This window comes from Anguilla rostrata, chromosome 1, assembly GCF_018555375.3.
Source record: "Anguilla rostrata isolate EN2019 chromosome 1, ASM1855537v3, whole genome shotgun sequence".
In the NCBI taxonomy this organism is placed as follows: Eukaryota; Metazoa; Chordata; class Actinopteri; order Anguilliformes; family Anguillidae; genus Anguilla; species Anguilla rostrata.
Window position 1 is genome coordinate 52,421,194 of NC_057933.1, and position 25,419 is coordinate 52,446,612.

General features: G+C 41.6%; 2 protein-coding genes across 2 annotated transcripts in view; both read right to left on the reverse strand.

The window, feature by feature from the left end:
- znf407 (zinc finger protein 407) overlaps positions 1-7,980 on the reverse strand; it is a 193,125-nt gene extending 185,145 nt beyond the window's left edge. Inside the window, exons 1-2 of the mRNA XM_064341721.1 lie at positions 7,893-7,980; positions 184-3,866 (exon numbers count right to left, since the gene is read on the reverse strand). Coding sequence (XP_064197791.1) covers positions 184-3,787 — 3,604 coding nt within the window. The 5' untranslated portion in view covers positions 3,788-3,866; positions 7,893-7,980. The remainder of the gene's footprint in view (positions 1-183; positions 3,867-7,892) is intronic.
- Positions 7,981-10,514: 2,534 nt separating this feature from the next.
- Positions 10,515-20,920, reverse strand: cndp2 (carnosine dipeptidase 2). The gene is made up of 12 exons (XM_064341736.1): positions 20,830-20,920; positions 17,944-18,075; positions 17,496-17,639; positions 16,476-16,638; positions 15,035-15,123; positions 14,739-14,936; positions 14,490-14,574; positions 14,250-14,410; positions 13,723-13,887; positions 13,267-13,408; positions 12,403-12,550; positions 10,515-12,104 (listed from the first exon to the last, which is right to left on the reverse strand). The coding sequence occupies exons 1-12, from the start codon at positions 20,830-20,832 to the stop codon at positions 12,029-12,031; spliced, it is 1,506 nt and encodes a 501-aa protein (XP_064197806.1). The 5' UTR covers positions 20,833-20,920; the 3' UTR covers positions 10,515-12,028.
- Positions 20,921-25,419: the final 4,499 nt, after the last annotated feature.

Genomic DNA, 25,419 nt, shown 5'->3' on the forward strand with positions numbered 1-25,419 from the left:
CATTAACTTTGGCATGCAATGCCTGACAAAAATTGAGCTGTCATGTTGATTTGTCACCAAATAGCTTATTAGTAATGAAGCTTGAAAATATCAGACCACAAGCCCCTAATGGGGACCTCATGAATGCATAATGGCTCATCCACCATTGTCTACTGTAACAACTATAATGGAACCAAGCCATACCTGTGTGTGTGCGAACGTGCGCCAGGAAAGCCATGGAATTGCTGCTCTTGCACACCTTGCCGCAGTACTTGCACACGCAGCCTTGGTTCTCCTCGCGCTCCCTGTTGATCTGCTCCGTGTCCTCCAGGACATACTTGTTCACCTCCCGCAAGAGCTCCTCGTGCTTCTCCTTAATGTGGGTGAAGAGGTCCTGCTCAGTAACAAAGGGCTCGCTGCACTTCACGCACTTGAATGAGGCGCCCCCTTCAGGCAGCTCCTCAATGCTGGCCTGCTCGTTGCGAAGGTGGGCAGCGCTGGTCAGGTGCTGGTGCAGGTTGCTCTCAGTGTAGAAGGACTTGCCACAGAGCAGGCAGTGGAAGTGCTTGTCCTTCGAAGGGTGCTTCATAGAGACATGCACATTCAGCCCACTCAGGCCGTCCGCCATGAAGCCACAGTCATCACACCTGATACGTGCAGACCCACCTCCTTTTGCTGTTCCAGAAGAGCTTGCAGGTGCCTTTGCCTTCTTCAGAGAGCTTGCCGCAGTTGCAGCACGCCCCTGGGAAGGTGCCTTCTTCTTAGCTGTCACTGAGGCAACACCCTCAAACATGGTTCTGAAGGGAACAATGGATGCATCAAAAGGAAGCGCCCTGAGCATCTTGGATGCACTGTCCCCATTCCCATCAGCTATCTCTGGGTCGGCATCTGAGGAACCCTCTAGCGCACCATCATCCTCCATTTCAGAGTCAGCCTCGCCTCCGAGGTCACCAGCAGACTCCGGAGCAGGGTCTGCTATGGAGCCTTTGGAAACTTCGGTGCTGGGCAAGTCCAGTACTGGCACAGTCTGGCCTTCGTGACCCTTCAGCTCAACTTTTTCTGGATCCTTCTCAGACAGGATACTTTCCTGACTCACATCAGCTTCTTCTACACTGTCCCCTCCTGCCACCGCTTCCCCCTCAACATTTGCCTCAGTGCCATGTTTGGACTGGTTGACAGTCTCCTCCACACTACACAAAGCTGCAACATCTCCATTAGGGCTGGACTGACCCGGATGGGTCTCTGCATCTGTCTCACGGTCTACATGGGAGGCAGCCCCTAGCATACCAGGGGTCCTTAAAAGTGTTACATCCTGGCCTCCAGAATTAGTCTGGGACCCAGCCTCTCCACTCACATCCCTTTCAGTTGCATCACCCTCATTAGTCTCAATGAGGCCTAGGTAGGACTGACTCTTTTGTCTATGCTTGTCAGTTGCAGCATGGCGTGACATCTCCCTGCAGGTGACGGCATAGTAGTTGCATGCCAAGCATACAAACTCAAAGTCCAGAGTGTGCTTCCGCTTGACATGGAGCTCAAGGGATGGGAGGGAGTGGGCCACAAAGCCACAGTAGGTACAGGTGTTGATTGTGTCATACTTTCCCTTCTTTTCCGCTGGGCTGGTTGACTCTTGCATTGTGTCCTCCTGATCAACTAATCTGGATTCCATGTCACCCATCTGAGCCTGCGATTCATCGTGGAGCTGGGATGGGTTGCCCTCCCGGGTTGACTTGGTGGATGCTGCCTCTTGGCATTTTGATTTTACAGCCCCTCCCACACTATGCTGATCCCCTGTGACAAGTACCTTGCTGTGGAGGACTTCCACCACACTAATAGAGTCTACCTCACAGTCCTGTGACTGACCATCACTGGCAAGCTCCATACGCTTCATATGTTTCTTGGTAGCACAGTGGCGATCCATGTCACCTTTGGTCACGCAAGAGTAATTGCACACTTTGCATGCAAAGCCATACTCACGGCTGTGCCTGCGCCTTATGTGGACACTAAGGTTTGTGGCGTTGGAAGCCACCAGCCCACAGTATTGACAAGTAGTCATAGTGAACCCCTTTGGTCTGCCTCGTCTTTTCTTCAGGTTGCTCCTCTCAGCAATCTCCACACTTCCACTTACGTCACTCTCTGTGACCCCATCAGATCCAGCAGACTGCTTTGCTCCAGGGTCCAATTCCTTGATCCTTTCTGCATCATCATCAAGTAACTGGTCCTCACTGGAAGATTTCTCAATGCACTCTTGGAATGAGTCTCCCAGGTTTCCTTCCTTAGCTTCTTGCTCATCACCCGTGGAGACCGTTTTCTCATTTCCATTGGATGCTACATCGTTGCGAGTACGGTTACGGAAGCGATCGCTTTGAGCCTTTGGCCGAAGCTGGAGAGCAATCACCCTATCAGAATCCTTGCTTGGCACAGGGGCTGCCGTCTTTGAAGCATTTTCTAACTTATCAATGGCACCCCCAGTTACCAGGGCATTAGCACCCTCCACTCTTGTTTTGTGCTTGTTGCTTGAACAGTGTTTTTCAAAATCACTCTTAGCTACACAAGCATAAGAGCAGGGCTGACAGGAGAAGTTCATTTCTTTCACATGGACCTTTTTGACATGTGTCGCAATGCTGTGCTTGTCACAGAGCACATGGCCTGTCTTGGGTTTTGGGCCTCGTTTCACCACCTTCTGCCTAATGGATGGTCCCTGCTTTTCAACTGCTTCAGCTGCTTTTAGTTCCATCTGCGCACTATGAGCTGGGTGACCTGCCGTGTCCAAGATCTGGCAATCAGTATTACCCTGTGCAATGACAGCACAACATCCAGCAGCTTCAGAAGTGCTCCCCTTATCCATCACCCCTATAGAGGCCTCTTGTTTTCCATCACCATCACTCTCGTGTGAATTATCCAGACTGATCGAATCATCTATACTTGTACTCTCTGTTTCAGTAACAGTTTCAACCATTTCCAGAAGTATCTGGGTAGGACTGATGCTGGTGTCTTCGCTCTGACTAGTACCACGATTACTTCGTTTTGCTCTCGTTTTTACATGGACTTTCTTCTCCTCTGCTTCAGGAAGTTCTTCAACTCTGCCCTCATCCTCCATGCTTGCCTGGAGACCCAATGCTCTTTTGTCAGCCAGTAAGGTATCTTTGCCAGCAACATCCCTTTCTGATTTTGAGCTATCATCTTCTCCAGCTTCTTCACACTTGGATGGTGGGATGTTCTCAACCTGTTCCTCAGCTGCATTGCTCTTACTCTGAAGCTGTTCTCCCTTAAAGGAATCTGCCTGGTAAGGAGATGCACCTTCATGCAGACTACTATTTGAGGTGATCACCTGTTTTTCCTTATCCATCACTTTGACGCGTTCTTCTGTAAGGTCAGTGATATTTGTCTCTGGCGTTTCAGACTTCTCACTTCCTCCATCCTGCTTGATGTTTCTAGTTAACTCAGGTTTCCCAGTACTCACCCCTTCCCCAAAGTGTTTCCTCTTGGTATGTACCTTCAAGGCAGTGGGGGTTTTGGCCACGAAACCGCAGAGGGAGCAAACGCGACCCTCGCTGGCTGCTTGGCCAGCACCTCCACCAGCATGCCGCTCAATAACTGCATCTTCTTCCTGACTGCGTGTTTTTCCAGGCTCCGCCTCCTCTTCAGTGGAAGTACCATCCTTGCCCTTCTGTGCCCCAGTGACGTCATCACCCCTGACCTTTTTTGCTGTCGGTGGAGCTCCACTACTTCCTTTAACCTCTTCAGCCTCCTCGTCCTTGTCAGTCTCCTTCCCTGACCTTAGCTTCCTTTTATTCTTCAGTTTATCCATTTCACTGTCCTTTCTTCCTTTGAAAATAAAAAGTGGCCAGGATTCTGCTTCAGATTTCTGTAGAGATTGATCTGTTTTCCTGTCAAGGAAAGCAAAGAAGAGCATGTTATATTTATGGCAAGTAATTTGACACTTTTTGAGAAACAGTGCACTCTCTTTGATTATCCATATGCCTAGTATTTTTACATTCTGAAAGTGTTTTGTTACAACACACATAGGGTTTCCTTGTCTTGACTAACTCCATGTTATGATAACTGGGTCGTAAAATGTTGGCTTTGCGCAGGGATTTATTTTTTTTTTAGTTATTTGTCGCCACCTAGTGTTCATAATCAGAAAATGTAAATGTGACCACATAAGTCCACATGCATAAAAAACATACAAACACAAAACAAGGCTTGGACTCATGAACAGTCAGTCACAAACAGAACAGCCAGGAGCCTAAATGCTTGTCACGAATGTATGACTGTTAATTATATTTAATTATTTATATGCACCTTAAGTGTTTTACGCATTTTCAATTTATACAGCTTGATATTTACTGTTTATAAGTACCCAAAATATCAAGAAGTCACATAACCTGGATAAGTACCTTCTCCTCCTTCCCCAAATGTAGTACTGCAGCAGTGCCTGTCCATGCTTAAAACCCACATCCCTCTAATTCCAAATCTACATCAGTCCAAGTACAATAAAAATATATAAATCCTCAAAAAATATATGAATATACATCTCGTCAAATCATTTTTATTTTTCCCGTACCTTAAATCTTAAAACAAAATGTCGCTTCTATCCGTAGCAGTACAGTACTTTTATGACCTTCACAAAATCTGAAAATGGTAGGTGGAGTATACATCCTATTACACTGTAACTAAATTTCCAAGTCTCATTACCCCTTTAAGGCATAAAATCCTTCGCATTAGCTCTCCCTTCATTAGACCTGTATCAGTGTCATTCTCCTCCTGCCTGATCAAAAACATTGAGAGCCTGCAGCAGAAGAGGATGATGGCACTGTTCTCTTGGACAATGTTTCATATTGTCCTCTCTCTCTGCCTGTCCATCTGATCCTTATAATCACCACTGCAAATGGAGGCGAGGGCTCATTAGGTATGTAACTCCCCCTGTTCACATTCAGAACTAATGAGACATTCTGGAGAACCTCACAGCAATGTCTGATAAGCATAATGAGTTTTAATCGTAAGGCATTACAGTGCCAAATAGGTACCACCAGTTCTTTCTTTTTTATTAAAGAAAAAACTAGGTAAGTGGTCATTTAAAAATCATATTTAAAATGTGCATTTTTACTTCACAAACACCCCACCTTGTTTTATTATTATTATTATTATTATTCACAATCCCCCCCTACACTGTCATTGGGCTAACATCAGCGAAGACACAGTGTCAAAAATACATTTTAAATAAAATTTAAAAAGTCATAATGAACATTTTTTAATTGATATAAAGAACAAAACAAAAGAACAAAGGGGACAATAATCTTAGGGGCAGCATTACTATCCTGTCGGGTTGGATTTGGAGAGAACTTGTCGTTGTAAGTTACCACCCTGAGACGAGTGTGTCTGCTCAAATCTATCCACCTCTCCCTCCACCCTGCTTTTGCTGCGCCTCGGGTAGTGTAACCAGCTTGTGACATGCGTGACCTCCCGCCTGGTGCAGAAGATCGGAGCTGGTCGCGCGTCATTCTAGTTCTCCTCGAGAATGATTTTATGAACCCGTAGCGCTGCTTTTGTTAGGAAAAGTTACACGTGGACATCAATGCACGTTCACACTAGGGAGTAAATAGAAGCGAGATTCGGACCCGGAATCAAATAAATGTCAATATGTCATTCGATAAATTACAGCAAAATACCAGAGGGTGTTGGTTACGTCAAAAGATGCGATTGCCGACACACAACGGTTATACAGAATACCATAGGCTAATTCAGTAGCTAGTAGTACATATTTTTATCCTAGGGAGAGATGGCTCAAGGCTGATCTCGCGGCAAAACAAAGCCGCCTATACTATTGTTCCGTTAATACACGGCAGGCCCTACGTAACAAAAAAATAAAGAGGACATCTTGAAATACCTGACTGCAATTATATATATATATATATATATATATATTCTTTTTTTTTTTTTTTTTTTTTAACATACACGCAGGGCTAGTCCCCTTGAGAATTTCAAGACTCAGCCAATATCATGCTGGGTTTCATGAACAATGCTATGGCATGTATCAAATACTATAGGCAAAAATTTCAGGTCCAAAAACCATTTAAAAAGAAAGTGAAATAGTACATTAAATAACGACCTTATTTTGTACTTAAACGTGCGAACCCATTCACACTCCTATGTTGCATCTCAAAATGTAAGCCTTGGCATCATGTATTTTTGACCAAGCCACTATACGTCCACCTCAATATTGCTGATAAAATGTACAATCTGTTTTCATCCTGGAGTTCAATTACCTGCGTGTGCTGCCAAAATTTAAACTTGTGGTTAGTTTAAATATTGAGTACCATCTACACAAAGACTATATCAGGGACCAGGGATAGCCACCTCTTCACGCAACAATAAATGTCACGAGATGTAAACTCGTTAGAACATTGGTGTATATGCGATAGTTGGTTTCAAGTGGCAGTGAACCAAAAACTTAAACAAAAAATTATCGCAAATTGTCACAACCTAAATTAAGTTTCTGGTGTGCAGCTTACTAGAAGACTAAAATATTCATTAAAACTAAGCACTGAGTTTGGTGGTTCTCATTTATTGACAGCACGGGTAGAAACTTTAGACACTACGAAATTAAGGTTTCAAATTCACCAACGAGGCATTCTCCGTGAAGCCTAACGTATTTCTTAAGTCCAATGTGGCTTTTGTACGCAAAACGCATGTAATTTTACAGCCAGCTGCAGCACAAAAAAATGAACCGATTTTTTTGCCTGCAAATCTCAATGAATATCGACCCGGACGTGATGTGGGGAGTAAAACCTTGTATTTTTCCTTCGTATTGCTTGCCCTGTGAAAATGTCATTTCTTGTAGACAACTGAACTCGCGTCTGTCCTGCTTTTTGGGCCACGACGTTGCCGTCGTTTTCCAAACCAGAGGCACCAGCACTGAACTGTAGGCATACCAGAAGAGGCACACAGCTCCCGAGTCTTTTTATTATTATTGGATACTAGGTACCAGCTATTTTCCTGATTGTGCCACTGACTGCAACTTTCGACCTCAATAACATCAAGTACTTCAAGTCAAGTACTTAAGCTAGTAACATCGCATCTCCAGATGTCTTTTCGGCTTAGTTTAACATTCGTATTATGACAGGCGGCGCAAGTGATTTTTTCCCAGGCAGTGACATCGCGACGCTCTGTTATTATTTTTGCGCGTTATTTTGAAAGAATTAATGGCTGGCATGCGCCCGCACTCATTAAGTGATGGTGCTAGCTATTTAGGTAATTTATATTCAGAAGTCTCTGTGTCTGCTTGCGATGTGCTTGCTGGGTCGCAGGCTCGTGACCTAATGTGGGTTAGGTTACAATACTTTTAGCATTAGCCTAGCCGAAGCAGGAGTAGCTCGGCTGTACTTCACTGTGCTAGGCAAGCGTCACCGAATGCTATAATCCAGCTAAGATAGCTAGTGCTAGCTAACGCAGAAGTGTTCGAAAAGAACGAGTTGAAATGTCTTTCCAGGCGTGTGTAAAACTACTACGGTTACGAAGACGTGATTATGCAGCAGCAAGTTCTTAATTAAATACTGCTTTAGCATCTGTCTGAAGAAGAATAGTCAATAAATAGCCAGGTAGCCGTCTAAGCTTGATTTTTGGGCACTTCCCTAAATTCGAATCTTCATTGATTGGCGTGTCAGTCGTCCAACCACTTAAGGGGCTCATCATTAACGTCCAATAGGAATGGAATTGGGGATGAACCTGTTTTCGCTAGGCTTGGGGAAACGACGGCAGCGCAGAGGCCCAAAAAGGAAGCCAAATGCTACCTCCGAAAAACGTTGTTTTTTAGAGTTTAGAGCAAAAATAAGCTGAATAACAATTTCCGTAGAGTTTCTGAAACTGTAAAATGTGTGTAAATCGCCACTACATAGGTTGTTTTAAAGTCTTACCTGCAAATATCTCGGCTCTTCCCGCGTCCCGTCGTTATGCTCTTGCTCACAAGTGGCGTGCCGTAGACCGAGTTGTACGTTACGTCACTCGCTCCGCTTTCCACTCCCCCACTCACTCGCAGGAACGTTACATAGGGGTCAAAACAGGGTTGACTGACAGAAACGTTCAATGAAATGTTTAATGTTAATTTTTAGTTCATCGATGGGTTTTGTTATTTGTCCAACTTTATGGTCAAACTACAGATACGTCAGCGTTTAGTTTTTTTTTTTGTTTGTTTTTTTATTGTACTTTCTAATCTACCCAGATAACGAGTGAAGTGGCTGAACAGTTTTATGCTGCTTAAATTGGAAAATTGTGCAGTTTCCAGTTCTCTAAACCTGAAAAATTAAATAGGTTAGATTATGATGTAGTCTCACCAGGACTTATTAATGGATACTGATCACCATTGAACTTGATAGTATATATTTGACATAATGAAATTACCTATTTGGTCATCTGAGGAAATTATTATAACGCCCACCAAAAGTTTATACTTTCAATATTGATCAAAGTACAAGAGATTTTGCTGAAACTTGAATGAACATGAATTAGACATAATTAACCGTGCACTTTTTTTACATACCATAGCTGTCTGGATTAATCTGTTTACATGGTAGTGAGCTCAGGTCGTAGCCTTGAGTTAGGCCATGCTTCCTCTGTTGCTCATTCTTTTCGTTTCCGTTTTATTGTGCTAGAAGGCTCTCAAACTTTCCTTCAGTCTTAAATGTAGGCGTAAAATAACTTTGCAACCACTTGTCATAACCAGAAAGGTAATTTCTTCTCAACGCCAGCCATTCTATTTAGTTCAGTATCCGAATCACTGCGCCCCTACTGGCCGACAGGTTGAACTATCTGAAACCCCAAGTAAATTAATGAACCGGTGATAAATCGTCGTTTCATCGTTCTCCGTTTTGCTTTTTTGTCACATTTAAATTGTTAACGAATGTCCTTTAATTGATACCTCTATATAGTCCGACAGGTTATAGAGGTGATACATTATACATTTTATTTCAGCATATTGCTTATTTTATAGTAATTTTACTAATTAGTCAAAGGTTTTGACATGGAATCCAAGTTCAGTCCAGCTACATTATTCAGTTGTGTCCTTTTACATTAGTATTTGACCATAACAAGTGCCATGCATGTTGTAAAGTGGTATATTTTAGGGTATAGGGAACACACCCACAATAGCTGCTCTTGCTGTCTCTTCCCTAAAGGATGCTAGTTCCCTCTGTTGCATGTATGATGATGCTTTATTAGCCCAGTCACACAATGAATCTGTGTGAAATAAGTATTGGCTTCCAGTATTGTGATTTGGTAATAGGTATAAATGTGGACGTTATTTTGAAATTGGGGGTTTAACAGTGCAATAAGCTGAGACTGGTTGTTTGAGAGTAGCAACTTAAGGTCAGTTTTTTCCTGTAGGCAAAAATGGATGTTGAAAATGTAATAAAAGTAATTAAGAGCTGTATATGAACCTGTAACCTGCACATTTGGCTAACATAATTAAGAGACAATTGGTAGTTATAGTTGATGATACAAACTAAATTATTTAGCATTAAATTATTTACTGTCTTCATCAAAGGCAGTGCATATCATTTGTTGTTTCACTAAGACTTGGACCCCCAGATCAGACAGAATGTCTGTATACTTTACTTGCCTTGCCTGTCATTGAGAAGAGAATGTTATCTTTGAAAATAACACTAGAGGGAGCCAAAATCTAAATCTGTCTTTGAACAGAATTAAATTAAAAACAAAACAATGTTTTCCTTGATAAAAATGTGGATGTAAACAAATAATATGCTCAGCTGGTGCATAATAGTCTCATTATTAGGCTGCAATGTTGTGTACAAATATGAAAGATAAAATAAAAAATCACTGTAATCTGGTAAAAGAGGCATGTGGTAGTAGTGTGTTAAAGATGTAATTCACTTTCTGTGGTTTTTTGGATATAATTTCTTATTGAGTGTGTGTTATTGATTGGCCCAGTCAGTTTTTATGTACAATGAAGGATGTGTATGTATTTACAGTTTCTGATGACCAACCAACTTTACAATGGCTTGTGTATGGGCATTTTGGGGTTTGTGGTCTAATGCAAGAAAATCCATTTCAGGTAACCCCAAAGCAGCTTGTATAGTGGCTTTTTGTTTCCAGAGGCTGACCATTAGTTCAAATTAGTTTTACAGTGTTTATTCACACCACATAAATATTATATTTTATATCATGGCAGTGCTTTCTTTGAGTGCATTGGTCTCAGGGTTTATGCATAATTATAATAATAATAATTCTCCAAATTAGAGTGAATGATGACACAGACAGCAGTTGTAATGTTTATGTGATGGCCGCTACAGAGTCTAGGAGCCTCAAGAATGTCCCCTTTGTTTCCAACCTAGATTCAGGAACAGCCAATAAAGCTTCCTCAAGCTGTGACCTATTGTTTCCGAGTGGGTGACAGCATGCCTGAATAAGCTTTTTAGTATGTTTCTCTAGGTTAAGTGTTGGACTGAAAAACAGGTTTCTGGAAGAGGGTTTAATGTTGGAAGCAAGCAGCCCCAAAAATGACTGGATTTGATTACAGTCAATGTTATGAACTTCAGTTTTATTGGAGTTCAGCTGAAAGAAACTGAGCCATCAATTTGCACGTTAGCTAAAAAATCATTCAGCAGCAACAACTTGTTAAGATCAGTAAGTTTAATTGACAAGTACAGCTCAGTTTTGTCAGCATAACTATTAAAAATATATAATGCTGATGAATGATCAGACCCAAGGGAAATAGAAAATAGAAAACAAGATCAGCCCAAGTACTGAGCCCTGAGGAATACCAGAAGTAACTGCTGTAGAGAAGGACACATAATCACCAAGAGAAATCAACCATTTTCTATTTAACCAACGCAATAAGAATCATTTCAGCACAGTCACAGAGATCCTCTGCGAATTCCTCAGTCTGTCAATCAGCATGGAATAACCAGTTGTATTAAATGCTGCACTTTAATCCAACAGCACCAACACAGAGCAGTCTCGAGAATCAGCAATCCTCAAAATATTTGTTTTAGCACTGTGATGCTATCTAAAATGAGACAAATTTTGCGAAGACCACAGAACTCTCTGTCTTGGACTCGGCAGAACGTGGTGGTATTCCAAACACTGTCTGTGCTATTTCAGACAGATGCAAAATAGCATGTTAAAATAGCAAAAAGCCTTGCGCCCACGTGGGTGGTCTTAAAATTAGGTATGGTCACAGTAATTGTCCGCGTATTGCTATTTTAATGGAGCTGAAAGCTTTTGAGTTCTGACCGGCCAAAGCTTGGTCTTAAGTCCTGTTGGAGTTGCACTGCTATTGTAAGGGCGCAATGTTGAGAGTTGGGCGCAATGTTGAGGGTTGAGTAATATGCCTACGTAGGCGGGTGTGCAATGCACATGCACCCTCCTGTCAGCATCAAGATTACAATGTGAAAGATTATTATTGTGTATATCAAAAATACACAATAAAATGCAACATGTCATAATGGATGGTCATAATATTGATACAAATTAGACAATTGTAGTAATGACAAATAAAATTGGCCAATGGCCAATTTTGGGACAACGGCTATTCATTAAAAGATATGTCTGATGATATGTAGGCCTATATAGCGTGTCAATTGTCATTCAATGGAAAATGTATTGAATGCATTGGCCCAATAGAGAGGAGTTTGGAGTACTGAAAATGTGTTTCAGATGTTTGCATAAGTCAGGTGGAACATTACAATACAGCTCTCAGATAGCCTGAATGTTCTTTGTGGCCTGTTGTGTTGCATAACATTTCCCAAAATGCACTTGCAGGTTGTGCTTTTCACCATGCGCTTAGGCTGTTAAAATACAGCCCTAAATGTCCCTTTATTTGCCATTGCGAAGCCTGTCATTGGAAATTTCTCTGTGAATATCATTCACAGCACACAAAAATGATTTTGTCCAATCCAAAATATTTACTAAAATTGAAATAATATCCAAAGCCACTGAAAGTGCACTGTCCCTTTCATGGTCGCGATGCTGAAGAGGCAACAGAACGTCTTTTTAGCAGCCTTCCATGAAAAAAACAGAAGATTGCATGTGACATTCACTGGTCTTTCTGGAGCTTGGAAAGCTCATAAAAGAAGGCAACAAAGAGCTTTGTCCCTTGAATGAAGTTGTACCTGTGAAATAAAAAAGTAAACGTGTGTTAAATATCTGAGAGAGGTCTGATAGAATCCTTAAGACGGGAAGTGCAGTAGGGATACTGTGAAAAATGACTGACACACACTGTTCCAGACTGCCAAAAACGACACATCAGAGTGCATAGTGCGTTTTGATTAGCTCCCTTAATTCTTGTTTTAAGTTACTACCTAAAAATATAACAGGTTTGTTTCATGTAGTGTGTATTCATAATAGCAATATAAATGACTCGCTTGTGTACATGGAGTGCATGAGAGAGTGACGGAGTTGTCTCCTGACCTGCTGATCTTCTCATTCTGAGAGTGTTCTCCGTCATCATGTCCTCCAATGGGCAGCATCATCACACTCTTCCCTGTCACTTCCTGGAAGTTGTTGGCAATGGGAATTGTGGATCCTTCTCGGATCAGTTCCGGCTCCACTCCAAAAACTGAAAAAATGATAATAATAACCCGGATGCTGTCAATTCCATTTCAGTTTAGTCAATTTGAAATATGAATTCAAATCTTCAATAAGTTTGTTTAATTATGAATTGAGTTACAATTAATTTCTGGAACTGACTCCAGACAGTTTAGTTGGTATTCATATACTCATATCGAGCCCCCATATTCTGAATAATCTGGAATTCAAATATGCATTTTAAATTGTTCTCAAAAACATTTTTTGATACAAAAATAATTTTTATATATTATTCAAATGTATTATATCAAATTAAACCAGGTTGTGTAGCCCTGAAATTTCATTTTAGCATCTAAACTACTGTTAGGTACATTATCTACTTAGCTGACAATACTGATATTAGTTAATTTTAGTACTTATTGTTACACTGCTACTGTCTCGAAGATTGTTTTTAAAAATATTTTTCTGCAGTAGTGCTTTTCTAATCTGTTTGAATGCCCTTGCACAATTCGTTTTTTTTGTCTATTTCCGAAGGATCCAACATGTACTAAATAAATGTCATTGATTGACAAAGTTTCCCATTACCAGTAATCAACAGGGTAATGGAAGTGCAGAAGGGGACAGTAACATATGACTGACCAAGCTTTTTGCTTATGGGCTTTTGCCATGGAAATGGAAACTGAAGATGCCATTTAGGCAACTAAAGCCATCAATAATGAAAATATGAAATGCAATGATGAAACCCACCCGCTTTAACCGCCTTTCGGCCAGCAATATACTGTGGGTCATTCAAGTTGGCCACCCATGGTTTAGCCCCCACTGTTACCATCACCTTCAGGCTGTTGGGGCTTTTCTGCTTGGCAAAGACCTCCTGCAGGTGCTCTTTTACCTGTTAGATGTTTTAAATGGGAGAAACACAGTGGAAATCCGGCTGGTTCAAAACTAGGATCATAACCTGGGCAGGAAGGTCTTTCACTAAGTATAAATATGTCTACTTATGTAAAATAATTGGTAATAAAGCACAGTAAAATCAGCTATTTAAGCTTACTTGTTATTTTTCATTTTTCAGAGGTAAACCTATAGTCTAATTTGCTTAGCTAATTTGCCCTGAACTACACTTTTTATGTTAAATGTGTGTGTCTTGGGGATTATCATTCTTTCATGGGTGGGTTGTTTCATTGGGTAGGATCGCTTAGTCTTTACCTGTCTTTCCACAACAGCTGGGTCCATGTTGGGCACCTGGCGGATGGAGAACTTCCCAATCACGCGTCGGGGGATGACTGTTTTCGAGCCCGGGTCAGAGAACGCCCCCTCGATCCCGTGGATGGACAGGGATGGGTAGCGCCAGCGAGACATGAGGATTTCTTCCTGGCAATGTCAGCAAATGGCAGCGTCATACACTGTGCCAGAACGCCATGCGATGTCACCATTTCAACCATAAATTCAGTATCCTGTCAGCCAAATTCAATCTTATGTGTTGTAAGCTTTGTGCAAAAACCATTAATGGGAAAAAAATGACAAAAAAAATTGATTTTGTATGACACTGACAATATGCTCCCTCAGCTAACCCACAAGACACCAACAGCTCAACAAGCTGGCAGAACCTTAGTCTTGAAGATATGGCATCCCTTCCAGATGAGTTTGCCAATAAACTCTTCCTGTCACCGAAACCGTGTGCTTCCCTCAGCCTCCTCCCCTTCTGTATGGCAGTTTCATGGACATTTAAGTACCTTATTGTCCTGTAAGAAGCTCTTGACCCCAATATGATTTTTCATTTCCTCCATGTCAAAGTGAATGTCCTTATACAGCTTCCTCTCTTCCTCAGTCAGCGGGGCCACGGACTCGTAGATCCCTGGGACGAGGATTTTCCCTGTGTGGTTCAGCAGGCTGCCTGCCAAGGGTAGAGAGGAGGGAGATGTCAGCCAATCTGAAAGTCTTATGTTTGTATGTTCTTGTGCGGCAGATCTTACCAAGCAGGGTTATCACATCTGTCATGGGCTCATGAACAGACCCTCCGAACACTCCGGAATGCAGGTCTAGCTTCGGGCCGTCCACCTGCATTGAACAGAAGTCATTGTTCCATCTCATCAGTTATGCTAGCTTATAACACACTGCGTTCACTTCAGTGTTCACACAAACTGGCATCAGCCAGCTCCTCACACACCTCATCTGGGTGAAATTTATAAATTTATGAATGCATAAATAAAGCAGAGCTTTACCTCTACAAAGAAGTAGCTGCTCCCCCTGGTGCCATAGGTGAGGGCCGGCCTCTTGCTGACCCACACGTTGTCGGAGATGACAATGTAATCCACGTCGGAGAAGAAGCTCTCGTTCCGCTGTCTGGTCAGCTCGTCCAGGCCATCTGAGCCGACCTCCTCCATCCCCTCGATGACAAACTTTAGGTTCACTGGCACCTCCTACAGTTACATCAAACCATCAGTCAATCAATCAATCAGTCATGCATGGTTTGTACATATACACAGCTGTACATATAGGGGACTGCGGGGAGCAGAACCTGCTTGCTGGCTTTGTATGTCTCCAGGGCATGCAGCCAGGCCAGGACCGGACCCTTGTTATCTGTGGCCCCTCTGCCATACAGATTGCCTGTGAAAAAGATGTGACAACCAGCCCTCATCATCGGGCTGTACATCCACTTAGGCACCTGCATCCACAAACTCACAAGTAGTAGTTTGTCATCACAATAGCATGTTTATGGAATCGTACTCATGATGGTACAGTTATAGGTTCTAGTCCCAGTGGAAGCACTTTAGGCTGACTACTTAGCAAGGCTCCTGAATTGCTTAGGTGAATATACAGCTAACACAATGGATGAAAAATAAGCCATTTAAGTATACCCTGGGTAATCATATATGTCAAGTGAATAAAAAATGCTATCTGATATCAGATTTAAACCACTAGACCAGCATTACTCAACTCCAGGTTCTGTGGGCCACAATGTATGCAGGTACTGTGTTTGCTCCTTGGTTCAGGAAGTAAGCTCAATGTGAAATCAAGTGGCATAGTGCTTGGTAAATACTCGTAGACACTGCGGTCTAGAGGACCTTAACCCTCCTGTTATGTTGCGGGTCAAATTGACCCTTTTTAAAGTTTGAAAATCTAGGAAAAATACTTAAAATTATTTTTTCAGTATGAAACTTCTTCTACTGGCCTTAATTAGTGTAATCAACATTTTAAATGGACGGAGTGTGGCACAGTGGGTAAGGAACTGCGCTTGTAACCGAAAGGTCGTAGGTTCGAATCCCGGGTAAGGACACTGCCGTTGTACCCTTGAGCAAGGTACTTAACCTGCATTGCTTCAGTATATATCCAGCTGTATAAATGGATACAATGTAAAGTGCTAAGTAAAAGTTGTGTAAGTCGCTCTGGATAAGAGCGTCTGCTAAATGCCTGTAATGTAATGTAATAATGTAAATGAAAATGGTTCATTTCATGTATTTGCAAACCCCCCCTGTATGGGGATTGACCCGGGAACATTTTTGCTGTACCTAAAAAATGAACAGAATGGTAAATGGACTGCATTTATATAGCGCTTTTATCCAAAGCGCTTTACAATTGATGCCTCTCATTCGCCAGAGCAGTTAGGAGTTAGGGGTTAGGGGTTAGGTGTCTTGCTCAAGGACACTTCGACATGCCCAGGGCGGGGTTTGAACCGGCAACCCTCCGACTGCCAGACAATCGGTCTTACCTCCTGAGCTATGTCGCCCCCAGGACAGAAGAGGAGGGTTAAGTTGAACAGCCCTGCACAAGACCAAATGAACTGGAATAGCAACTCCTAACCTGTGGAATGAGGGTAGCTGTTCCAGTTCTAATGGTTGGCTCCCTGGTTTTCTTGGTTAGAACTAATGTTTAAACTCCTAGTTATGTAATGTAGCCTTAAGAGTTTATTTCTGAAACACTACAGAGCAGTCTGGTTCAGGGAGAATGAAAGGGGGCACCATTGATCTCAGTCAGGTTGTAGGGGTCAGTGGACCAGCCATCCTCCTTCTTGGCAGGCTGGACGTCCACATGTCCATAGATGCAGAGCGTGGGTTTATTCGGGTCCCTCTGAAATTGTGCCAGGAGGACAGGTGGCAGAGCCACGGACTCCCCATTTGACAGCTTCCACAGAACGAGGTGACCAAAACGGGAAAACAAGAAGGCTTCATAAGCTCTAAACAGTGTGGAGCTATCCTCTTTAACCCTCCTGTTATGTTGCGGGTCAAATTGACCCTTTTTAAAGTTTGAAAATCTAGGAAAAATACTTAAAATTATTTTTTCAGTATGAAACTTCTTCTACTGGCCTTAATTAGTGTAATCAACATTTTAAATGAAAATGGTTCATTTCATGTATTTGCAAACCCCCCCTGTATGGGGATTGACCCGGGAACATTTTTGCTGTACCTAAAAAATGAACAGAACAGGAGGGTTAATCAGTAACAAGCTGATGAGAACCAATCATAGGGTTTCATGTGGAGAGAAGTCTTGTGAATTGCTCACTTGGCTCAGGCTGCAGGGTTTATTTAAAGAAAATGCAAAACAAGCGTTCAGTGAAAGAACAGAATAAGCTGTTAGATCTTTCACTAGTTTGTATGCATTCGGCATCGTTTTCATTAATGAGCTTACAGTGCCTTAAGCAAGTTAGACAAAACCAATTGGACAAGATAGTGAGTTACAGTACAGTTGTTTTATGCACTGTTTGTGCACTTTCTTACAAGACCCAACTCTGCCACATTGCTTTTATATTGCTGTATTGAAATGTACACGTCTAAGGTTGTTAACATTTCCAAACTCTCGAAAACTAGTTGGTATTAATGGACATGTAGAAAGAGTAATTTAATACTTTTGCAAATACTGGTTTCAGTGGTTCCTTCAGGGGTGAGGAATCAACAACCTGCCAACAGACTGATCCCAATTAAAAAGAGGAATAGTGTTGTGAATTCAGGAGAGGAATACTGCAGCGTGAAGCTAGGCCATACCTTCTGAGTGCCTATGTCAGCAAACTCCACCTGACCTCCCATCTCCTGAATCCTGTTTGCAGTCATGTTGAGTATCTTGTGGGTCTCACCCCAGAGCGTCCGGTCACTGGAGTCACTCTTAATGGCCACCCACTCACGCAGCCTCTGTCAGGCAGAAGAAGAGGCATGCTTTCAGGGCTGTCTATCTCTCTCCGTCTGTTTCTATCAGACAAATGGATTTACTCTAGATACAGTCTTCATATCCATATACAGTACGTATGCCATGAGTCTCTCTCTCTCTCTCTCTCTCTCTCTCTCTCTCTCTCTGTCACTCTTTTTCTGTCTCTGTCTCTCACACACTCACTCTCTCTCTCAGTTGTAAGGTGCTGTATTGTTATGTTGTTATTCAGTGTCGCCAAAGCAAAGGTTACAAATGCAAAATAAGGGGAAAGGATATTTCCATTCTCACCTGGACAAACTCATTCTGATGTTCATCGATGTACAGAAACAGAGGATCCAACACTGTAGACGATGGCAAGGAAGTGGAAGAGGAAGAAGACGACAGATGAAGGAGCATGACGACAGCCAGAGGGAACCCCGTCTGCCAGAAGGGAAATTTTTTTTTTTAAACTAGCGAGGCCTGAGAGGTAACAAGAGACAGAAGGTTGTTCTTCTAAGCAGTCTGTCCCATCGTAGCCAAACACTGTCCTGCCCAGAAGATACTATGTTATATTATAAGTGATGTATCAACACTATGTGTATGCGTAGCCAGAGGAAGCTCTGCAGTTGTAAGGTGTCCAAGGAACAAAGAACACAGTGCCGTGGGAACACGCCGCCCAAGTAGGCGGTGCTCTTTGTCACAAGAGAGGCCGTAACAACCTGTCGTGGCAGGCAGCCAGGAAAAACTAACACCAGATCCACCCAGTTGGCAATAAGTGACAACTTTAGTTTCTGACAGTCGCTGGGATTCTCAGAAGCGGTTACTAGTCATGGTTTAAGATTTTTATGAATCAAGTGAATTATTTATTTTTGTTTTTTAATTTTATTTATATATGCATTTGTGTCTAATCTAAAACAAACACACCAAGCTAGGCAAATCAGTTTTAGAAAAGGCAATTTGCTGTCTGCATGACTATTGGTACCTGTGCAGTGTTCTATGGTCTGCATGGTTATCTGTACCTGTGCTGTGCTCTATGCTCTGCATGGTTATTATTACATTACATTACATTACAGGCATTTAGCAGACGCTCTTATCTAGAGCGACTTACACAACTTTTTACATAGCATTTTACATTGTATCCATTTATACAGCTGGATATATACTGAAGCAATGCAGGTTAAGTACCTTGCTCAAGGGTACAACGGCAGGGTCCTTACTCGGGAATCGAACCTGCGACCTTTCGGTTACAAGCCCAGTTCCTTACCTACTGTGCTACACTCCGTCCTTATCTGTACCTGTGCTGTGCTCTATGCTTTGCATTGTTATTGGTACCTGTGCAGTGCTCTATGTTCTGCATGGTTATTGGTACCTGTGCTGTGCTCCATGCTCTGCATAGTTATTGGTACCTGTGCAGTGCTCTATGCTCTGCATGGTTATTGGTACCTGTGCTGTGCTCTATGCTTTGCATGGTTATTGGTACCTGTGCAGTCTTCTATGCTCTGCATGGTTATCTGTACCTGTGCAGTGCTCTATGCTTTGCATTGCTATTGGTACCTGTGCTGTGCTCCATGCTCTGCATAGTTATTGGTACCTGTGCAGTGCTCTATGTTCTGCATGGTTATTGGCATCTGTGCAGTACTCTATGCTCTGCATGGTTATTGGTACCTGTGCTGCGCTCCATGCTCTGCATGGTTATTGGTACCTGTGCAGTGCTCTATTCTGCATAGTTATTGGTACCTGTGCAGTCCTCTATGCACTGCTTGGTTATCTGTACCTGTGCTGCGCTCCATGCTCTGCATGGTTATTGGTACCTGTGCAGTGCTCTATTCTGCATAGTTATTGGTACCTGTGCAGTCCTCTATGCACTGCTTGGTTATCTGTACCTGTGCAGTGCTCTATGCTCTGCATGGTTATCAGTACCTGTTCAAAATTGTCTAAAAACATGGGGCTGATTTACTAAGACCTTTATCTTGTACAAAACCTTTAAGCACAAGAAAAACTAGTAACACTGCCAATTATTTGTGCATGTGCTAAAAAGTTTAGCACATCCTAAAGGTCTTAGTAAATTGGGCACATAATGTTATACTCACAATGCACTTCTTCCTCAAGTGTAACACCATGTGTTTACGCGACAGTTTCCTCTGAGTTTCAAGTTCAAATTTTGCTGTTTTATCTAGAATATTCTTTTTGTATGGAGGTTATGACCCAGTATGCCCTCTCTCATGTCTTATCCATTTGAGGCCCTCTGAGATGTCTATTTTACTGACATCATTCAGCCCCTGACATCAAATAGAGAGAGAAGGGGGAAGGCAGAAGGATTGACACACTCACTCACCAAGCCCAGTTTGACTATGTTATTTCTCTTTTTGAAGAGATATTTTGGGTTAGCACATCTCAATAACTAGAGTTTGATCATCAATCGCTACTAGTATTGTAAGAGAAATGTGGATTTTCTTTTCTTTCTTTTTTAAATTGAGTTTGTCTAAGTCAGTTCAAAGTTACCTAATAAAATATAATCCAAAAATTTCAATCTTGAAACTATCTAGCATCTTCATCAGGAAGGAATAAATACCAGACTTGTCTAAATCTGATTTTAAAATGTGTTTTGTGTACTTTTTTCACCACACTGTTTTGTTTTGCTCCCCATAGCAAAAAGCTCATAACACATGTGCCCTAAATGCTTATTTTCCTGTTTAGCTGGTCTGCAATAATATTTGGCAGCAAAGTCTTTTAGTTTTGGCCATGCATTTTAATTCCTCCATATGTGTACCAGTGTGACAAGACATCCTGTCCCCCTGGTACGCTAGGCCCAAAGTATCTCTTAGCAGAACTGTTGATCATTGCCAACGAGAATTTCAGCTGTCCACGCAAAGCATGGTAAGGATGCTGTCTGGGTAACTTCATCAAATCCCCACGCTATGTAATTTGAGTTACGGACTTCAAAGTGATGGGTGGACAGCCTTGACAACAGCAGTCAGAAAGATGTAATAGGAGCCTGCTTTCACAGTGCTTCGCCCCTCGCAAGCCCCCATCCAGGTTTAATATTGTGGTTAAGGCATACCAAGGACACACACTATGCTGCTTCATTTAGACAGACTGAGGGTAAGGCTCTAATTTGTTCTGATCACTTTCATTTTGTGGTCATTTAGCAAAAACACACAGTGAAAAGTATAAAATGTATGAAGAAAAACTTACCATGGCTGAATGGAGCTGGGTCTATAGGTCTGGTTCTTAACCCCATTGAGAGTTTCTGAACCCTGCATTTATGTACTTTTGGAGGGTATGATGTAATGTGAGATTTATCATTAATGAAGTACAAATATTCCTATGTGTGCCTGAAATGTGCTGAGTGTGTGTGTGCGCGCGTGTGAGAGAGAGAGAGAGAGAGAGAGAGAGAGAGAGAGAGAGAGTTTGGGCACCGCTGGTCAAATTGCATTTTTTGTTGATTTTCTATGTGAAAGTTAACGCAACTTCTGCAGGGCACAAACTTAAGCATGAAATATTTTTATAAACTGAAGCATGATTGCTTCTGATTTGCTGAATTTAACAGATTGAAAAATCAAACTTAAAATGAGCCATTTAAAGTGTAACACAATGGATAAATGGGTTATTTCAATAAAATGAAAACGCTCTTGTTGGTACTTGTCAGTAGTCATTAGTCAGTAGTTACTACTAATAGTAAACTAGCAATGAGTTGCATGCGACTAAACTGTAGACATTAGCAATATATAACATTGCTGACAAAAAGTCTGGCAGGATAATAGTCTTGGTTGTGGACTTGAGACCATCTCACATTATTTATCTAATGTAAGACGCCTTCCCATCGTGCTTGCCCATGAAATTTGGATCATTCAATAGACAAAGCTGTGTTTCCACATACCATCTATCAGAAGTTATTACTTACACAATGCATTAGTATAGGCTACAAACTGAGAAACATGATATCCACGAAGGTGTCACGGCACGGGTAGGGGGGGACCCAAAAGCAGGAGGGGGAAGAAAAAAAAAAAAAAAAAAAAAAAAAAAACTCAAAGGGAAAATTAACAAAGACTTTACTAAAGACAGGCAACAAGCAGGGAACAGACAAGGCCGCAAAGGGAAAAACACGAACTCAAAAAATATCTAAACAAAGCAGAAAACAAGAGGGACTCACAAATACAGGCAGGGCAGAACGCAGGAGACAGAGCACAAGGGTAATTCAAACAGGTAGGTCAAACAAATACAAGTCAGAAACAAAACACAAACAGGTAAAAAACACAGGCAGGTACAAAGGGTCTGAAACATCGGAAACAAACACAGGAACAAGAAAATGAAAAAATCCAAAAACACCAGAACACCAGGGGATAGGCACGAACACATGGATTACGAACAAACAATCAGAACGAACCACAAACAGGTAAAAAACGCAGGCAGGTACAAAGGGTCTGAAACATACGCAAGTCGGGAACAAACACAAGCAGGCAGGTACATGTAAGCCAGGTAACATACACAAGGAACCAGCACCCTATTCAAGGGAACAGAGAATTTAAATAGACAAGGGGTAACAAGACACAGGTGAACTCAAAAAACAATCAAACCAGAAGGAGGGGATAACAAGACACAGGTGGGAACAATGATGGAATAACGAGACAACCAATAATACAATTAACAGGGGGGAACAGGACACAAAACAGAAGTGCCGCCATCTGGCGGCCCAACAGGGAAAACGCAGACAGGAACACCGGAACATGACAGAAGGAATAGTCAGCAAACACATGACTATCAAATCCATGTTCTCAGTATCAATATAACTATTAATGCTTTGGTGATTTACTGTTTTCTAACAGGGGCCACAGGGTTATTAAAACATGGTTAGGACGGACTTTAATGTTTAATACACAGATGTATTATTGACAAACCACAGATAAACCAGCTATGTCAACAAATGAAGATTATTTGTTTTGCTTTTGGCACTAATCCACGAACGCATCAGTTTAGTTAACCGTATTATAGGAACCCTGGGAGAGTAGTACCACCCTCTCTAGATAAGCAGTTTTCTGTGGTTTTCAGGAATAATATTTTTGTCAAAGTGGTCTCCATCATTAGTTGGGAGGGGAGGTACTACCAAGTGAAAATGTTAAACCTGTTTGGGTCTTGTTACCGTTGATACTCAACCTGGATGTGACATCTACTCTACAGTGGTTAACTGGGTTAGGGTTAAGTATGAAAATCCTTCCTCTTTGACCAGTAAAGGCTTTCACAAAGGCAAGTAGTCTGTGAGCATGTGTCAGAAACAGATGTTTCAGTTCTTATGCAGGGCTGGTCAGGTTTGAAATCTCTCTTAATAGTACTGCTGAAATTTGCCTCTATTGGCAAGTAGATTGATTGTGGCCATGAAGACCTGTCAATAAAGCCACTGATAAGGTTCTCTCCTTTGAACTTTGTACCTTAACCCTTTAACTGTCACTCATTGAAATAGGTGATGAAAAAATTATTTAACCATAAATACCTATTACTAGAGCACCAAATAACAATGTCTAACAGTTTTTTTCATAACTTGACCCCTTTTTTAGAAATTATAACCATACGGTTGAGATGTCAGTTTATAGTAAAAGATGCTATTCACAAATTGCTATATTTCGGAACATTTTTCCTGAAACACAATCATTTAAATCTCTCTTTAAAACCTTAAAACAGTTTATTGCTTTTTTTACACTCCATCAACATGTTTTTGGCCTGTAAATGTCCCATCAATTACAATGGCTAGGTCCACAAATATGTATATATTGACATATACTGCATCATATGGCATTTCTGCTTTAAAATCAGACACTGTTTGATTGTCATTTTATAAGTGTAAACTATTTTGTTTCTATGAACAAAACAGTTTAAATATGTATGTAAAAAAACATTCATTCCAGGTATCATTGATTTGATTTTGATTACATATTTCATGTCGAACAGATCATTAACTACGATTTGGAACAAACATCTGTGTACGTATATGTATAGATACTCCATTGTGTGGCATTTCTGTTTTATAATCAGGCACCGTTTCATACATCGCCATTTTATTTTAAGTATAAACTCATGAACAAAACTTAAAAAACTTTAAACTTTAAAAAACACCCATTGCAGGTATCTGAGTTCATGCTCAGTCCTGAACATATTTTTTCAACTGATCAGATTTGGAATCTCTTATTCACCTCATTTTCAGCTTTCATTTGAGATGATGCGTGACAAAGCACTGCTGTGTGCTGTTTAGACACAGGAAGACTCCGCACTCTGCACACTTCTATCGTGACACCCCCTTTGGGCAGAGTTTGCATCGCCCTCGCTGTGGGCCACAGGCTGGGCGTGTATCAGGCTCACTAAGCTCAGGGATTGGTAGCTCTTCAACTGTATCAACTGTGTGCCTTGGCACATAGTCAGGATCATCCAAGTCCTCATCACTGTCCTCTATGTCTGACTCCTCTGGATCAAGGGGGACCACAGCTTTGCTACCCTTTCCTCTGCCATAGAAAAATTTGGTGTCCATCATTAAGAATGAAACAATACACTGCACTACATGTTTTCCCATAACATATATGTGCATGCACATTCGTCGTGGCATTGTTTTGACAACCTTATGCAACGTCACAACATTTATTTCCGTCCAGAATTGCATTCTCTTGTATTGACAATGGGAGAGTTGAGCCACTCTGTAAAGTCTTCTCCAGCACATCTCGAAGACTTTCAATGGGGTTAAGGTCAGGACTCTGTGGTGGCCAATTCATGTGTAAAAATGATTCCTCATGCTCCCAGAACAACTCTTTCACAATTTGAGCCCGATGAATCTTGGCATTGTCGTCCTGGAATATGCACATGCCGTCAGGGAAGAAAAAATCCATTGATGGGATAACCTGGTCATTCAGTACATTCAGGTACTCAGCTGACTTAATTTTATTGCCGCATAACGTTGCTGAGCCTAGACCTGACCAACTGAAGCAACCCCAGATCATAACACTGCCTCCAGAGGCTTGAAACAGTGGGCACTGTCCAAAAAAATCCAAACTGTGACTTTTTTTTTGGCCAGGCAGTGTATAATGTAATAGGATAATATTGTGTTTTAGTAATATAATATAATTTCATTGTATTTGTTCACTTTTTCCACTCAAACATCTTCCTACCACACTAACTACTATGCTAACATCTGCCCTGCATCATGGTCATTTCTACCCTTTACCGACATATCAACCGCACGGTTGAGCATGTTTTTGTAAAATTCTGGCACAATGGATTTTTAACATTTTTGATATTTAATATCATCTTCCTATTCGTTAGGGTCTCTTCTATCTGAGAAACATCATGGTTTATCCCTTACCTGCCAAATTCCTGCTTTATGCCCTAATCTTTGGGGAGTGATTTGTGGTGCTGCCTCCGTTGTCAGAGTGGGGAAAGTGCAGGAACTCCTGCTCCACATAGTTGTGTTGAAAAAAGATACCCTTTATGCAAATTGATTAAGGGGGGTTGGAGCCCTACACCAATCAGTATGCTGGGCAGATTATTTTTTTTCTCATAGGTTTTTTCACTGTCAAAGTCAGCTCTACCGCATGGTTGAGAAGTCAGTTAAAGGGTTAAATGTGGTCTCTAAAAAAATCTAAATGTTTTTTTTTTGGCGGTATTTGCCCAAAACAGAGTGATAGTTGTTCCTAATTTGTGTATTTTATTATTTTCTGTAAAAACTTTTTACCCTTTCTTTATTGGGTGTGGAAAATGTGAATGCCATTACTGTACATGCTTGCTTCAGCAACACAAGTTCACTGT